Source organism: Apodemus sylvaticus, chromosome 19 (assembly GCF_947179515.1).
Source record: "Apodemus sylvaticus chromosome 19, mApoSyl1.1, whole genome shotgun sequence".
In the NCBI taxonomy this organism is placed as follows: domain Eukaryota; kingdom Metazoa; phylum Chordata; class Mammalia; order Rodentia; family Muridae; genus Apodemus; species Apodemus sylvaticus.
Window position 1 is genome coordinate 48,811,312 of NC_067490.1, and position 18,418 is coordinate 48,829,729.

Below are 18,418 nucleotides of genomic sequence, written 5' to 3' on the forward strand. Positions count from 1 at the left end.
GCACGCGGTGCCTTTGCCGCCTCAGCTACCTCTCCACGGTTTCTCTCAGTGCAGGTGTTTATAGCTGTGAGCTCTCTCAGGACTGCTTTTATTGTATCCTGTAAGTTTTAAAATGCTGTGTGTTCATTTTCTTTGAACTTCAGGAAGTTTTTTTCTTTCTTGATTACTTTAGTGATCCATTCATTATTTAGTAGTGCATTGTTTAATGTCCATGAGTTTGTGTATTTTCTGTAGTTTCTTTGCAGCTTTATTCTGTTGTGGTCAGATAGAATCCAAAAAGTTATTTCAGTTTTGTGTGTGTGTGTGTGTGTATTTGTTGAGCCTTGCTTTATGTCCTAATATAAGTCATGTGGACTGCTGACAACGTGTAAGCTTCAGTGTTTGGGAATAGTCTACTTGATCTAGGACGTCATATAATTCTTATGCTTTTGTTCTGTTGATTGCCAGTGCCACGCGGCCAGGTCACGGGAAGAGTTTTACTTGCTTTTCTACTGTTGGCTGCTGCCCTGAGTGTGGCTTTTTTCCCCTAGCTGTTTAGAATGACCCTTGCTTCTCAGATACCTCTCCTATACCCCGGCTTTCCCCAGCTTATTTTCTTGAGATTTTGGCCAAGTATACATGAATGTTTCCTGCTTTGTCGGATTTGGCAGGTTTATCTATTTTGAAAATAAATGTAATAATGAAATGAATGAAATAAATAAATGAAAAAAGGTTTTTTGTGATTATCATACATATTGTTGCACACAAGATTAATATACAAATTGTTGCATACACAACCAGTTACAATTCACTGGATAATATTTTATTGTGTCTCTTTCCTTTCGTCTTTTACACTCTTGAACATTGACAGGGGTCTTTATAGTTCAAGGCTATTGAACTAGTTGCCCTGTAGTTTTTCTTCATGAAAATATGTGCATATGTTTTATGTACATGGAGTTATAGAACAGGGACATGCTCCATCAAGAATGAAAACTTTTTACAATTTTGTTTATGTGCGGAGAAAGCATATAGTAGCTCCAAGATCCTGTCATCAGTCACTGTGGAGAGAGAGCCCAAGCAGTGGCAAAGGTGACCCTCAGACATGTAAACAGTGGCACGTTGAAGGCTCGTGCCAGTGCCCGAATGGCTGTCCTCCCATAGTGCTGCATCTGTGATGCCGGGATAGCCAGACACCAGGTCCTCTGGATTCTAGGCATTCCAGTTCTGTGACTCTGGTTCCACGAGCGTGGCCTCTGTGTTTAGAGTATGTGTGCATCTGTGTGTGCACTCATTTGTCGTTTCACATTTGTATTTAGAGGTAGAGTTGCACACGGCCCAACTTGGCCTTAGACTTGCTGTGTAGCTGAGGATGACTTTGAACTCCTGGGTCATCCTTCTGTCACCTCCCAAGAGCTGAGATTACAGGTATGGGCACTGTGCCTGATACTTTGTTGTAGCTTAAAAAGTTTAGTTCTTTTTAGTATTAAGGATTAATTACTAGACGTCTAGGTGTGGTAGTGCACACCTCAGGAAGCAGAGGCAGGCACATCTCTGAGTTCAAGGCCAGTTAGGGTGACACAGTTAGGCCCTGTCTTATTCCCCCCCCCCCCCAAAATGTCAAGAAATAAATTATTGGAATTTAATAATATTTTTGCTATATGTACATTTTATTTTGAATTTCACTTTTGTTATTTGTCATCTTAGTAACTTTTCATTAGTTATTATAGGAATTAAACAGTCATTAACTGTCCCTGCCGTAGTGGTGGTGGTGCCTGGGAGAGTGAGGCGGCCTGAAGCTCCATGGGTATTGGACATGTTGTGTTGGACCGGTTGTCCTCTGAGGGCTAGGGCGTGATTAAAGCTTCCAACAGAAGGGCGGTCACACGGCACACAGAAGCACAGGAACAAATGACAGTGTCCAGTTGTAATGAATAATCTGAAGTAAACTCAACTCTTTTCCACTACACCTGGGCGGAGCATTCCATGTAAACAATTTTAAAATCACAGAACAATTCTATGTTTTACAGGAAACTGAGGTCACAAGACTCTTGCCTTGGTTTCTTGGGTTTTTCTCACAAGCGTTCAGAAGTCTCCTTACTCAGCTCCGTTCTGGGTAATGCTCTGACAATAAAATAGTAACCAATGTTTATTAAGTATGCAAAATAAAAAACAACCCCACAGACAGGTTTGTGGACACATGGTACCCTTAGTTTTTGTGTGAAGCCAGAGGTAATCATACTTCTGTGAGTTCTAGGCCTGTAGTCCACACAGTGAGACTCTGTTTCAAAAAAACAAAACAAATTTTCCCCTTGTCATTAAATTAGTGACAGTTATAAAATAGTTACAAGTTTTGAGAGTGCAGTTGTAATATTATTATTCCTAATTATTAATTGTGGAATAATATTATCAAAAGCTTATCTTCACTTTAATATTAAAAGCTTATCTTTAGTCTGGGCAGAGGATTAAACTTGTGAATTGTGAGAAACATGTAAAATTCATCCAGGTGCTCTTTGGTGTATCTGTGTCTGGGTCTTACAAGGGAACAGAGTTTTCTCAGGTGTTTCAAGTAAGGAAGCCTTAAAAAGGGGGACTATTAAAGCAGTGTCTATAGGGAATGAAGAAGATCTGGCTAAAGGGATTATTGTAGCCATGTTTACAAAAAATAAGGGAATCTGGCTGAAGTAGGAAGCCTTTGTTGTGGCTACTATTAAAAGAGACACAAGAGTTGTAGTGAAGGGCCCTGTGTGAGAGAGAAGTCAAGGAGACTCTCTGTGGACTAGTCACTACAGAACAACAGTGTAGAAACCTGAAGGGAGCAGAGAAGTAAGTCCCCTTACCTGTGGGCCCAATCAGCAGCTCCAATCTTATCTCCAGTTAGTAAGCAAGAAAGCCAGTCTGCAGGGTGTGCCAAGGGGTGCTAAGAGCCAGGAGACAGCCATTCCCGAGACTGGCCAGGGCTGGGGCGTGCACACCAACAATTCTTAATTACATGGTTAGCCTTAGGATGCTCTCCTGCAAAAGAGCCTTTGCTTATATGGGTTATTATACCAATGGATATTTGTTCTATTTGAAATTAAATTAGAATGGAAATGTGCTTTGTTAATTGTGTTAATCACATTTAGAAATAAAAGCTAATCCAAGAACAGAACAAAAATAATGAGAAAGATGACACTGTTTTTGCTGATTTGGGATGGCTGGTTAAATAAACCATTGGATTCTCATATCTGCTTCCGTGTATGATCAGGTGTACTTCATTATTTGACTGAAGTATGTAAAGAAAATCCAATTTCATATGGAAAATATGGTAAAGGGAGACTCGTACTGACCTACTGAATAGATTTCAAAACTCCTCAAAGTTCTCAGACATCGCCTAGTATTGCTTTTGCTAGAATGCTGCCCTAGTTAGGTACAGATTAATAACAGTTGTAAGTCATGGCTTTGAAGTGTGTTCTCAGTCCCTGTTGAAAGGAATGTGTCATTCATTCCCTCACCTCACTGGGGCTTCCACCTGTGAGACGGGGGCTGACTCACAGATGCAGACATGCTTTCTTTCCCTTTTCCCTTGGAACACCTGATGATGAGCAGTTTGCTTTTCCTGATGTAACTTAGATATATGTTATAGATTTGTGTGTTTGATAAGCTTGGACAAAGAACCAACATGTATTTAGGAGGACTAACGGTATTACTCACTGGTTGTGTGCTTGCCTAGGTATATGCAAGGCCCATGGGTTCCACGCCCTGCACTGCAGACAGAGCCACTAGAAAACAGTGTTGTTGTTGTTGTTGTTATTATTATTATTATTGCCTTGGAGAAGATTGACTTCAAAAGATCTGAATTACTCCAAAATAGAATTCATATTTTTAAAATAAAGAAAAAAATAATTATTTCTTAATGAGTTTTCCATTTGCATAATATTTAGGTTGTTAAGACATTTTCATGTTGAGAATATGACCTGGTGGGATTTAACACATTTATAAAGAATATTAAAATAAAAATAAACTGAACCAGAGGGAATATTTACAAAATTGTGTACATAGAAATCTTTGTTGCATATGCACCAGAGATTTACTATAAATATAGAGGGTACCATCCTTTTTATGTTTTAGATTGTATCAAAGTGGATTTGTCCCCTCATGTCATATTTGAAATGTCACTGTGGCAGGTTCTTCCTTATTATTGGTGACATGTAGAAACTGTCACAGACATAAGCCAGGTTTATATGGGATTAGTCTCTAATTAAGGCAAGTTTACTATTTAAATGTAATGGCTTTTTTTTTCCCAAGGAAGATTAATGAAATATTTTTCTTCTTCCCCAAAGGAGCTCCTGCTTTCTGGCATGCCGGAAATTGATGTGAATGATTGGATAAAAAATACAGAATACACAAGTGGCTATGAAAGAGAAGATCCAGTTATTCAGGTAAAATCTCTCTGGAGCTTAGAATGAAGTTAAGTTTGCTATTTAATTTTGTAAGCTTTTCAGCTCTATTGGATGGAAGTCTACATCCATTAACAAAGTAAAGATTTTGCATAAATTCTTCTTTGGGGATATTGCATATGAAAGCCTTTGTGAAATCATCTTTGATAAATGAGTTTCAGAGAATAAAATGTGCTCTATGAATATTGCATGGTCTCTGGTTCTTATGAGTCTATGATTTGCTCTGAAATGTGAGCTAAATTGTTGTTATTCTTGGTAGTGGTTCTGGGAAGTTGTGGAAGACATTACTCAGGAAGAGAGAGTTCTTCTTTTGCAGTTTGTTACTGGCAGGTAAGAAGTGCTTTTATGATAAAATTGAAAGAATGTATTGTATTTCATTTCTAATGACCAAGACAGTAATCCCAGAGAAAAACAACCAAAATGAACAGTCATTACTCTGTTTATATTTTAGGTATTAAACAAGTGATTAGATGTTAAAGACAAAATATTTATAGTAGTGCTAAATCTTTAATATATTTCAGAAAGCTGCATTTTTAATATTTTCATCTTTTTATTTGGTTTAACAGTAAAGACACACACACACACACACTCACAATCTTTATCAGTTTGGGTTTCTGTTTACAATTATCAGAAAGCAAGTATGGGAGGAAAGGGTCTGTTTGACTTACATGTCCACATGGTGGTCCATCACTGAAGGAAGTCAGGGAGGAGCTCATGCAGGGCAGGAGCCTGGAGGCAGGAGCTGATGCAGAGGCCATGACAGGATGGTGCTTATTGGCTTGCTCCCCATGGCTTGCTCATTTTCTTTTCTTATAGAACCCAGGACCACCAGCACAGGGATAGCACCACCTATAAGGATAGGTAGGATGCACATCAATCACTAAGAAAGTACCCTACACAGCCCAAACTAACAAAGGCATTTTCTTAATTGAAATTCCTTGTTCTCAGATGACTTTAGCTTGTGTCAAAGTGACATAAAACCACCCAGCAACACACACACACACACACACACACACACACACACACACACACTCATACTCATGTGCACATTGTTTGCACATAGCATTTTTCTCTAGTTCTTATTTTTAAAATGTATTTGTGTGACATAGTTTTTATATATTTAAGAATTCCAATTATATGACATCAAAAATAATAGATGATAGCAAACAGTTGACTTAAGCCTTTTTATATTTATGTAATATATCTCAAAAAATTTTATAAGATAATTTCATTTATTTCTTTCTGTTTATGAAAATGTAGTTAAATTATTTTCATTATGAATGTAATGGGTTTTTTTTCAAAAGGAAACAGGATATTATTCTACTAACAACAAGCAGATTGTGGGTGAAAAGACTGATTTGGCTTACTGGTTACAGTCTATCATCAAGGGTTCCCATGAGACCATGGAGGAACGCTGCTTACTGGGTTGCTCTCCATGACTTGCTTGGCCTGTATAACCAGGACTACCCTGAACCCTCACAGTGGGCTGTGCATGCCCATGCCAATCACTAATCAAGAATATGTCCCACAGACTTGTTGCCTACAGGCCAATTTGATGGAGGCATTTTCTCAATTGAAGTTCCCTCTTTCCAGATGACCCAACCGTGTAGCATCAGATTAATAAAATACCCACCAGCACAGTGTGAATATATGCCATATATTCTGAAAGAGACCATTATTTTCCTACTTTACAAGTAGTATACAACACTTTTAGGCAATTTGAAAAATGAAGACCATGAAAGAAAGTGAAGATCCCATTAGGTAATCTCCAGTACCTGAGGTGACCACACTGATGTGCTCATTCCCTGCCCCCTCCAGGGGAGGGTATATAAAGCCATATAAAGTAGGAAGCCAGGTGAAGCCATTCTCTGATCTGGTTTTCATGAATTAGTAAAACATGACTATTATCAGATTTTAGATTGAAGATAAGGAAGAAAGCTTTGATAAATTTGTTTTTGCTTGAGTGCTAAGAAATGTTCAGAGATTTGAATAATTTAATTAAAATAATCAAGCAGCATTTTATTTTCTAAGGCTAGATCATTTATATAGATAAGCCAAAAACAGACAAAATAAACAGCCTAATCACTTCTGTCTCAGTCTCTTACGATAGCCAGTTAACAGTTGTATTATTACTCTCTATGTAAATTTTAATTTTCAAACCATGGTTCTTTTATAACATTTTGAATTTAGCAGCATTCCTTTTATAGATCTATTCAGTTTTAATAGCTTACCTGTTCTTAGATCTCAACCCTTATTAGTAAAGTTTTCCTGTTTGCATATAATATAAAAATTGAGGAATTTTAATGCATGTATTCTTCTGGAGCAGTGTATTTATACAGGGTAGCATCCCTGTGGAAAGACTATGTGGACTGGGGATGTATCTGAATGGTAGCAGGGACTTGTCCAGTGAGTGTGTAGAAACTCCCCAGCATTACACCTACAGAAAACAAAAGGAGTATATTCATTTTTATACCTTGGAATTTCTAGGAGTTCAGAAAGGTATCAGTATTGATATTGATGAGGAGTGAGAACATAGTCCGTTTTTTTTCTGTTGACCATGCAGGAGATTGAACTATTTTGGTTTTGTTTCCCTCCTCCTCCTCCTCCTCCTCCTCCTCCTCCTCCTCCTCCTCCTCCTCCTCCTCCTCCTCCTCCTCCTCCTCCTCCTTCTCCTCCTTCTTTTCCCTCCTCCTTTTCCCTTCTCCTTTTTCTCCTTTTCGTTTGTTTGATTTTAAGAACTTGATCTATAACCAGGCGGTGGTGGCGCATATCTTTAATCCCAGCACTTGGGAGGCAGAGACAGGCAGATTTCTGAGTTTGAGGCCAGCCTGGTCTACAGAGTGAGTTCCAGGACAGCCAGGGCTACACAGAGAAACCCTGTCTCGAAAAACAAACAAACAAAAAAAAGGAACTTGATCTGTAGACCAGGCTGGCCTCCAACTCAGAGCTCTGTCTGCCTCTGCGTTCTGAATGCTGGGGTTAAAGTTTCATGTCACTCAGCTGCCATGTTCAGACGTTTTTAATTAATCAGCACAATGCTTGGTCATTTGAACTTTGTTATTGTGTGCACTTTTTTGTGTAATTTAAATTTTTGCTCCTTATTCTAATCATTTAAAAAAAAAGAGTGTTATGCACTCTTTAATATGTTGGTATTAATTCTACATATTTTTGTTAATCATTTTTCTTTTGACTTAGACATATGGAGTTTTAAATAATTTAAATTTATAAAGTGAAAATGTTAAATTACTGTTAGCAATTAATCAGTATTTTATATAGATCTTATATTCTCAAGAATGTATTTTAAAAATGTGTGTGTGTACATGTCTGTATAGTGTCTGCCTGTGAGTTTTGTGTGCACTTACTTGTCAGGTACACTTTGTGGAAATCAGAAGTCAGTATGAGGTGCCTGCTCTCTGCTAGTGCTCTTCACTGTAGGTTTTGCGCATGCTTTCTCAGTGAGCCCAGAGGTCACAGGCTGGCAGTGAGCTCGGGCCTGCCTGTCGGGACCTGCCACAGTGTCAGGGTCACAGCACTGCTGCTGTGCCCTGCTTTTGCGAGGTGCTGGGTGTCTGGGCTTCAGTCTTCATGTTTATGCAGTGAGCATCTTGCCGACTAACCCACCTCCCCAGCGCATCTACATTTTTGTTAGTTTTTTAATTTCCACATTCAGAATTTATAAATTAGAACATAATTAGAATTATTCTGCAAGTGGCTCATTCCTCAATACCACTGGATGATTAATTATATTTTCTTTGTGGTATGGCTGTGATAGATCCTTAGGTTAGGGAAAACAAAATCACTCAGTTTCTCTAATACTGTATAGTTGCCCCTTACGTTGTTTGTTTGAAGCTTAGTAGTGTTCAGTGTCCATTCCACTTGACTGTGGAATTTGATTGATTTAAAATGAGGAGAATTCCATTTGATCTGAGGTGACGGGTGTGACTGAAGAAGAGAAGCCAGGGGAGTGGAGAGCAAGCCCGGGCTGAGCTTTTTTGCTGCTTCTCCTAAGGGATCTTTGTAGCACTTACTCTAAGTCAGGTTCTTTGCTGAAAAGCCCAGCCAAGTAAGTCTTAAAGCTGATCTCCTTCTTAGCTTGCCTTGTGCTCCAGACCCGTAATCCTTACTATATGTGTAGTATTTTTCATTTTAAACTAAAAGTGTATATTGTTTCTCATTGGACTTTACAGAAAATTCTGATCATACTGAAATATCTTTCCCCAAGTTCATAGTAAAATTTTCTACAGCCTTATTGAAAATAAAATCAGATATGTTTTAACTGTAAGATAAGCTAGTATAAAAAGTGAGATCTTGGGAAACATTCTCATATGTAGACCAGGCTGGCCTCAAACTCCTAGAGACCCATTTATGGGGTGGTCTCCTATGGAATGGGATTAAAGGAATGTGCCACCAAGCATGACACTGTTTCTTTAGTTATATGTGACTATCTTAAATGGCTTGCTGTTATTACCCTGTATAACATGAAATTTGATGTTTTTTTTTTTTTCTTTAAAATTGAGACATTGTCTTGGTGGATTTTTGCTCTGATGAGTATAAAGTTCTTCCATACCTCTTTTGATTAATGTTGATTAATAGTCTATTTTATTAAATATTAGAATGGCTTACCACCTGTTTCTTGGGTCTTTTTTCTTGGAAAACCTTTTTGTATCCCTTTACTGTGAGGTAGTAAATATCTTTGTTGCTGAGGTGTGTTTCTTGTCTTCAGCAGAATGATGAATCCTGTTTATACATACACTTTATTAGCTCGTTTCTTTTTATTGGTAAATTGAGTCCATTGATTTTGAGATATGTATCAGTGACCAATGATTTCTAATTCCTGTTATTTTGATGTTGTAGGTGGTGCTCTCTGTGTGTGTGTGTGTGTGTGTGTCTTCATTTGGGTTTCTGTGAGATGATTAATTTCTTGTGTTTTTTCGGGTGTAGTTATCCTCCTTGTGTTGGAATTTTCCTTCTAGTTTCCTCTGTAAGGCTGGATTAGTAGAAAGATATTGTTTAAATTTGGTTTTGTCATGGAATATCCTGGTTTCTCTATCTATGGTGATTGGGAGTTTGCTGGCTATATTTTAGTTTTTTGTTTTTGTTTTTGTTTATTTGTGTATTTATTTATTTATTTATTTGGTTTTTTTGGATTTTTTTTTTTTTTCCGAGACTGGGTTTCTCTGTATAGCCCTGGCTGTCCTGGAACTCACTCTGTAGATTAGACTGGTGTCAAACTCAGAAATCCGCCTACCTCTGCTTCCCAGAGTGCTGGGATTAAAGGCGTGCGCCACCACTGCCCAGCTTTGCTGGGTATAATAGTCTGGGCTGGCATCTGTTTGTCTTTCAGGGTCTGCAAAACATTTATTCAGAATCTTTTTGGCTTTTAGAGTCTCTTTTGAGAAGTGAGGTGTAATTCTGATAGGCCTGCCTTTATTTGTTACGCTGTCTTTTCCCCTTGCATCTTTTAATATTCTTTGTTCAATAAATTTAGTGTTTTGATTATTATCTGGCAGGAGGATTTCTTTTCTGGTTCAATCTACTTGCTGTCTGTAGGCTTTTTATAGGTTTGTGACCATCTCTCTTTCTAGGTTAGGGACGTTTTCTTCTATGATTTTGTTGAAGATGTTTTTTGGCCCTTTGAACTGAGAATCTTCTCCCTCTTCTGTTCCTATTATTCTTAGGTTTGGTCTTTTTGTAGTGTCCCAGCAGTTAGGGGGTTTGGGGCCTGGGCATCTCACCAGTCTGTTCTGGTTGAAGTATGCTTCCTGGTAGGTGTGTGGATCTGTGGGGCAGGATCAGTGTACAGATTGCCAATTGCAGGTGGAGGTGTGGAAATTTGGTGTTTTCTAGTGCACAGAATAAACTGAGTAAGTATAAGCCCTAACTACAGTTGTACGTGGTGCACAGAAAAATAGGGCTTCAGGGCTGCCTCATGCAGGAACACCTAAAGACAAATTTCAGCTCAGATGTTAGCAATGGGAGATCTTTGGATGCTTATTTATTCATTTACGAGTATTAAATTCAGGACCCCTGTGTGCGAGGCAGAGAGGCCGATACTGAGTTGTTTCCTCAGCTTGTTTGTTTGTTTGTTTAACTTGTCTCTCAGTTATATGAAGGACACTAACTAGATTGTTTATTCAGATACTGAAACATCGTGGCACAAGCTTGTGGAAGGATTGGTGACAGCACCTATAAAGTCTCATCTTGTCTTAATAAAGTCACAGTCAGAATTTCGCCTCAGTGAATAATTCGGATAATAATAGCTTTATTCCTAGTCACTGTTAATTTTATAGATAAAAGTGTAAATAATTAGACTAATAAATTTTACAAATAGATATATTGCTGGCCTTTGTTTTAGGTGGTGGATTTTTGTTTTGTGTTTGTTTGTTTGTTTTGTTATCCTCATGCATTTGTGATTTGTTAAAAAGATTCAGAATTCTTGTTTCCTGAATGACTGGAGATAGAACCTAGGGCCGGCCTCACGTGTGCTAGGCCAAGCGCATCATTACCACTGAGCCACATCCTTTTACTGTATCTTTTTTTTTTTTTTTTTTTTGGAAATAGTTTTTTTTTTTAAATAATGTATTCTAATTATAGTTTCCCTTCCCCCAGTTCTTCCTAGATCCTACATATCTGCCCAAATCCACACCCTTTATTTCTCTCACTAGAAAAGATAAGGACATCTAAAAAAGAAAGAACGAACATAAGATTAAAAAAGTAATAATAACTGAAATCGGACAAAACTAGTAAACAGAAAGAAAAAAGTGCCAAAGAAAAGGCACAAGAAACACACAAAACAAAGATAGTCATATTCCCACTCACAGAAAATCCATAAAACAAAACTGGAAACTGTTATACTCAGAAGGTCCTGAATGGTTAGCAATGAAAGCCCTGACAGCATAAGAGGAAGAACCTACAGATTCCATTGGGCTGGGTTCGGGATGTACCTGAGTGTGGCTTGTATGGCCAGCGAGACTCGTTAGAGAAGACTCCGGCTTCCTGTGCGAGTGGCAGTGCTGTGGAGGGAACGTCTGGGTTGGGGATGTGGCGTCATGTCTGCTCCCTCCCTCAGCACGGGGACCCCATCTGGGGCAGACCTGTGCAGACCTTGTGCATGTAGCAACAGTCTCTGTGAGGTCGTGTGTGTTGGCAGAAGTTCTTTAGGTATTTTCGATATCTGTCCTTAGCTGTGCTTAATCCCAGGAGGTGTTTCTCTATATTTTCTCCACATCTTTAATAGTTCTAATTATAATGAAGTCTTCTGATCTGTTTTTAGTTCATCTTTCTGTATGGTATTAGGTAATGGTCCAACTTCATTTAGAAATTTTATAGCAAGTAATCCAGCTGTCCCAACACATTGAACTTTTTTGAGATGGGAATGGAGTGTGGGGTAATGAGACAAGTTCTCATGAAGACCAGGTCGCCTTGGACCTCACTGTGGAGCTCAGGGTGCCTTGGGATCTCAGGCATGGTTTACCGTGCCTGGTTCTATACCGTACTGAGGCTCAAGCAGGGCCTTATGCTAGGCTGCCGGTGAGGACTATCTACTACATGCTAGGCTGCCGGTGAGCACTATCTACTAGATGCTAGGCTGCCTGTGAGCACTATCTACTACATGCTAGGCTGCCTGTGAGCACTATCTACTACATGCTAGGCTGCCGGTGAGCACTATCTACTACATGCTAGGCTGCCTGTGAGCACTATCTACTACATGCTAGGCTGCCTGTGAGCACTATCTACTACATGCTAGGCTGCCTGTGAGCACTATCTACTACATGCTAGGCTGCCGGTGAGCACTATCTACTACATGCTAGGCTGCCGGTGAGCACTATCTACTACATGCTAGGCTGCCGGTGAGCACTATCTACTACATGCTAGGCTGCCGGTGAGCACTATCTACTACATGCTAGGCTGCCGGTGAGCACTATCTACTACATGCTAGGCTGCCGGTGAGCACTATCTACTACATGCTAGGCTGCCGGTGAGCACTATCTACTAGATGCTAGGCTGCCGGTGAGCACTATCTACTAGATGCTAGGCTGCCTGTGAGCACTCTCTTCAGCATCCTGTTTGCATGTTCTTTGCACTTTTCCAAAAATAACTAGTTGATGTTTGGAGGGAAGTATTTCTGGGTGTTTTATATGACTATATTTCTATAATAAATGTGAAATCAAACAGTGCGTCTTCACATCCTTCCCAGGATTGTGTCGGGTATTGCAATCAACATTTGTTTTTAAAGTGTGTTAATTACATTGGTACCTGTGGTCCAGACTGATCCTGAACTTCAGTTTCCTATGCCTTGTGCTCCTGGCTAGGAAGCTCAGCAGCACTCACAGATGCCTGCGTGCTGTGATTTATGCAGCGGAAACCCTTTTAATTCTGGGCCCATTTGACCCATCCCAATTTTCCATTAAAAATTAATTTGAAAATTATGAATGTATATGTGTCTAAAATGAAATTTTGCTCAACTGCAAAGAATGAAAATAATCAGAGTCAGAGTGAAAATATAACATGACTCCTCTCATGTAGAATCTAGATTAAAACTTATGTATAAACATGCGTGCTTGTCGGCCACGAGAGTAAGCAGAGTGCACGGGAGGGGACATGGAAGCAAGAGTAGGCAACCGGATTTATACGTAACATGAAAAGGAGGAGGCCTGTTGGAAACAAGGGCTCTCTGCAAGGAGGAGAGGTGCACAGGGGAGGACCTGTGGGAAGTGGGTACGAACCAAGCAGAGTGAATGTGCTGGGAACGCTGGGATGAAGCCCAGCTGCTCTGCAGGATAGCAATGAAAAGATGCTGTAAAGTACACATTTAGTATGTGGGCATTACACTTGTCAATATTCTAACTTATCCTAGAGACACCATAGCATGTCATTGTGATTTAGTCTTTTTTTTTTTCCTGTTATTTTTTGTGGTGGGCTCAAATTCTTGCCTACTAAGCAAGTACATTTCCATTGGGCAACATCCCCTGCTCACAGCAGTTTACTCCCCCCAGGATTTGTTTAATCATGACACATACTCAAAATAATTTGAAATATTAATTTAAAATGTATGGAACTTGAAAAGTTGTAATTATATTTTCTATAGCTGTGTACCTGGGGTTAAAATGTTCAGTTAATGCATTATGCATTGAATTTTAACCTTCTTGTGGTCTTAATTTTTTTACACAACAGTTAAAAATTATATTTGAGGGAGAGGAAGATAGCTTGTAATAACTATTGGCTATGCAAGTGTGAGCACCTGAGTTGGGATCCCCAGAAATTATGTAAAAGCTGGGTATGCTAGTGTGCGCATATAATCCTAGTACCAGGGGACAGAGGCAGCCATTGTAGAGGAAGTGAGGGACTTCAGATTCAGTGAGAGACACTGTCTCAAAAAAACAAGGTAGCGAACAATAGAGGAGTTACCTGAAGTCACGTCTACACATGTGCAAGGTGAGCACACACATGTAAACCTCAGACAGCATATGTCTCCATATCTGGAAAGATAAATGTAAATACTTGTCACTGTTGTTTTCTCACTGAAGAGCAAAGTAGAGGAAATGTGCTTTGTGCCCAGGATTTTTCACAAAGAAGAAAATGATTGGATTACAACATGCAAGGAGAAAGGCTATATTGTGTCTCACAGTTCCAGGGCAGCCGTGGTCCATCATGGAGGGGAAGACGTTCATGGCAGCAAACGGCATTACTTGGACAGCAGCAGGAAGTCAGGCCAGGTTATAACAAGACTGACCCTCACTGACACACTTGGCTCAGCAAGGCTCTACCTCCTAACAGTGATTCCAACCTTTCCCAATGCTGCACACTTTAATACAGTCTCTCATGTGGTGGTGACCCTAATATAAAATTATTTTCATTGCTGCTACTTCAAAACTGTAACTTTGCTACTATTATGAGTCATAATGTAAATACCTGTTTTTTCCAGTGGTCTTAGGTGACCCCTGTGAAAGGGTCTTTTGACCCCCAAAAGACAGTGATCCACAGGTGAGAACCACTGTCCTAAAGGTTCTACAACCCTCCAAACCAGGGAGCAAGTATGCAAACAAGGAGTTTATGGAGAACATCCCCCCTTGAAACAACCAGTCTACTTATTCAGCAAGCATTTAACAGCTTTAGTTGTCAGGCAGTTTTGTTAATCCCAAGGATAGAATTCCCAGTGATACACATGTAAAACAGGACGTGTTCTAGAGTCCTAGTTTAATAGGGAGGCACACAATTGTCGTAGGGTTCTTACTGCTGTGACAGATCATCATGACCTTATGTAACTCGGAGGGGAAAGGTTTACTTTAATTACACTTTCACAGCAAAGAAGTCAGGCCAGGAACCTGGAGACAAGAGCTACTGCAGAGGCCACAGAGGAACACTGCTTGCTTGGCCTGCTTTCATATAGCACCCAGTACCTCCAGCCACTGCCCGCGGTGGGGTGGGCTGCCCCCCGCCCCCACCCCCACATTACTCATCAGTCAGGACAGTGCTCTGCAGGCCTACAGGCCAGTATGGTGGGAACCTTGTCTCAAGATTCTTCCTTCCAGAAAGACCAGCTGAGTCAAGTTGACACAAAATCAGCCAGCACATTGTAAACAAGTCATGTGGCCAGTTAAAGCAGTTTGTTTATCTGAGAAGCACAGAGAGGTCTCTCCTGGGAGGCTTGCTAACTGACCATGAAAGACAAACAAGAATGAGTTGGGAGGTGCAGACTCAGAAATGCCTTGTTTTAGAGTTGAGTATATTTTATCCTAACTTAGAACTTAAAATGTGTCCGTAAAACTGAGATTTTCTTCCCTGACCCAGCTGATGATATAAACTCTTAGTTCCAGGGTCCCGCATGGTGGCTTTGCCAATATTATGGGTGGAAGTGGTTTGCAGAACTTCACAATTGCTGCTGTGCCGTACACTCCAAATCTTTTACCAACTTCCAGCACATGGTAAGCCAAACTAACTTAATTCAAATGAATTATGGAATATTTTCATTAATTTTAAATTATCAGAAGTTATTGCTTTATTTCCTTTTTAATAGTTAAAATGTCAAATTTATGTATATTTTACTGTAATAGGGAAAAGAAATAACCAAAGCCTTCAGTAGTTGCATTCCATTGCTCTGTTATGGTGTTATTATCTTTAAGAAGATAACTTTTTTGTTAAATACCTTCATTAAAATATGAAATACATAATTTCTCTCTTCCTCTACCTCCTCTTCCTCCCATATATTCTTCCTTCCCTTCCAAAACCACAGAGCCTTCTTTAGTGTTATTACACATATCTGTGAATTCTTGTAAGACTACAACCACCTACAGGGTCTTTTCAGTATAGACTTTATGTATGTTAGTAGGGTGACTGTTGGTATTGGGAACCAGTCAGGGAGCTCCTGCCAGGGGAGGACCAAGCTCCCTTCCCCGGCTGTTGTTGCTTTAGCTCTTCATCTAGCGCTAAGGCTCTGAGAGATCCCTGCATCTTCTTCGGGAAGCCAACTCTTGTTCAGGTCTTGTTTAGGGAGTCATAGTGTTGGGATTTTTATGACAGGCTGCTTCCCTGTTAAAGCTAGATGTCACAGTCTCACAGCAGAGACTGTCTCAGAGAATCTTTCCATCTTTCTTGTTGATGCATCACTGGAGACAGGGCATCCCACAGTCAGTTGTCTTCTGCATTGTGACTAGTGGCTTCCGGTGTAAAGCAGCTTCTTTGATGAGGGTTGAGGTGTACTGCACACTTACCTAGGTCTGTGCCACATTGTTGGCTGTGGTTCCTGGTAGGAAAAAGGTCTAGGGTTGAAGGGATACCCAAAGAAAGGAAGGAGATGGAGATGGGATAAGAGGGGGCCTGGTGCTGGCAGTGGTCCAGAATGGCTGGAACCCTGCCTGCCTGACAGTTGTGGTCTGCTGTGTTTCTGTAGTGAAAGGAGAGCTTCACCCATAATCTCTCCTCAGAATTTTGGAACTACAAATGAATTAGTGCTTACAAGTTTGGGTCATCATCTAGTAGGGAAAACTTGGGAACAGGCACAAACAACTTAAAACTTAATTGGTTCTCGCCATGGTGGTGTCTCTCAGTTGCATCGACACTTGCATGTGTATTACCCTGTTACTTGTTTTTAATCCAGAAATTTATTTTCATCTGCTCATTTGCATTCCGGGAGGAGCCGCAGTTCTTCTTAAACATCACTTGAGGGTTTTCCAATTTCAATGCAAATTTGAGAGAATGGTTTTATGTTAATTATAAGCAGTGTTTTTACTGCTAGATAAAACAAGGAATTTCAGAGATTCTCTGTTTAATGGTGGTCTATTTTTTTTTTAAAGCATCAACATGCTCAAGTTACCTGAATACCCAAGTAAAGAAATACTCAAGGACAGACTGCTCGTAGCACTGCATTGTGGCAGCTATGGTTATACAATGGCATAATGAAGCCTGGAAACGCCTGACTGCTGATGCACAATCCAGAGTGACAGAAGTAATTTAGGCAGCTGACAGAAAGGCAGTCTTGCTACGACCCACAGGCAGAGAGCTCCTGCTTAAAATTCATAAAGAATCAGGTTTCCTATTTTACGTTTCTTTTCCATGTTTTGTCTTTCTATGTTTGTGATACAATTAGAAAATATAAAATCATAGTAGACTTCATTTTTAAAAATGCTAATTGGAAGTAGACACTGTCTTTTTTTTTTTTTTTTTAAGTTTCTTTAATCTTGTCTAAAACTATGTTAGGCAAACTCTTTCTGCATTCCACCTCTGCTGTGCCCTGTCTAGCTGAAAGGGTATCTTCTGTAAATTATATGAGGACATCCAGCTGGTATGTTCTGTTGCATGTAAAGTACCATTTATATTTTGGAAAATGTATAGAATGGATTAATTTAGATTGTGTAAAGCCATAAATATGTATTTTCCCATGTTATATTGCAATGGGTTTTATTTTTTTGTTGTTGTTTAGCTTTTTAGTATTTTGATACATGGTATAAAGTTTAGACTGGTATGCAGAACAACGGATAAAGTGACATCTAATTTATATATTAAAGCTTATAATACATGAATTATTTGCATCTTTCTGTGCTCAGTTTCATGTGTGTATATATACTGTGTGGTCTCAGTTTTTCATATGCCTTAATTTATAATGAAAATAAAATTAAAATATATTTATCTTACATTTATTTATTTAATCTAAGCTTGATGACAGACTTGAAGAAGTAATATAGCCTGCAGATTAAAACTTAAATATGTAATATTCTCTTGTTTGCTTATATGATTAAAATGCTATGCTTTAAGTGGTACGTGCCTGATAGAACGCACTGGATGAGCACCTCGTAAAAGACACCCTGGACTAGTCACAGTGTGAGTAGCTCTAGCCTGGCTTTAGGGGAAGTGGGAAAGCACACACAGCTGTGCTGGGAGGCGTTTTCTGACATTTAGAACTTTGCCACTGGGAGCAAATAAAAGATCTGGTAGAATGGCACCTGTGGCATGTCTCATGCAAGCAGTGGCTATTTGTGTAGCGATATCAGAGAGATATATTGAAAGCAGCAAATTAGAACCCAAAGTAAACAGTGCATCTTTTGGGGGTCTTGTTTTATTGCTTATTGTTTAATATAAGAAAACAGATTATATTAAAAAAGAAATCGCTTTTAACTAGCTCTAACATTAAGATTAAGGTTACCACCTTATTAAAACAACGTTACAGCAAACTTAGGCTTTGACTTTCTAACTGGCTTTTATCTGTGATTCTAGACTCTGACAGTTGTCAGCACCGGGACAGATTCCAATAACATGGTGTGGTCTCTGCACGGTACTCAGGCTAGAAGCAGAAATGAGGCACGAGTGGCAGTCCTTACAGCCCAGCGTGTGTCATGTCAGGCAGTGTAAGCCTGTGGCAGCCTCTGCCCGTGCCGGCCAGGTCTTAGTTCTGCTGCAGGAGTGGGCTCCGAAGCTCGGGTTGTGTTGTTTGTGAGGCTGTATACTTTAGGGGACTAGTATGGAGAATAACCCTGAAAGACCGAGGCTTACTTATCAAGAGTCTCTGT

General features: G+C 39.6%; 1 protein-coding gene across 3 annotated transcripts in view; it reads left to right on the forward strand.

The window, feature by feature from the left end:
- Hace1 (HECT domain and ankyrin repeat containing E3 ubiquitin protein ligase 1) overlaps nt 1-17,434 on the forward strand; it is a 117,050-nt gene extending 99,616 nt beyond the window's left edge. For all 3 annotated transcript variants that reach the window (XM_052163469.1, XM_052163470.1, XM_052163471.1), the window contains 4 exons: nt 4,299-4,397; nt 4,675-4,745; nt 15,227-15,340; nt 16,709-17,434. In XM_052163469.1, coding sequence (XP_052019429.1) covers nt 4,299-4,397; nt 4,675-4,745; nt 15,227-15,340; nt 16,709-16,811 — 387 coding nt within the window. In that variant the 3' untranslated portion in view covers nt 16,812-17,434. The remainder of the gene's footprint in view (nt 1-4,298; nt 4,398-4,674; nt 4,746-15,226; nt 15,341-16,708) is intronic.
- The last annotated feature ends 984 nt before the right edge of the window (nt 17,435-18,418 follow it).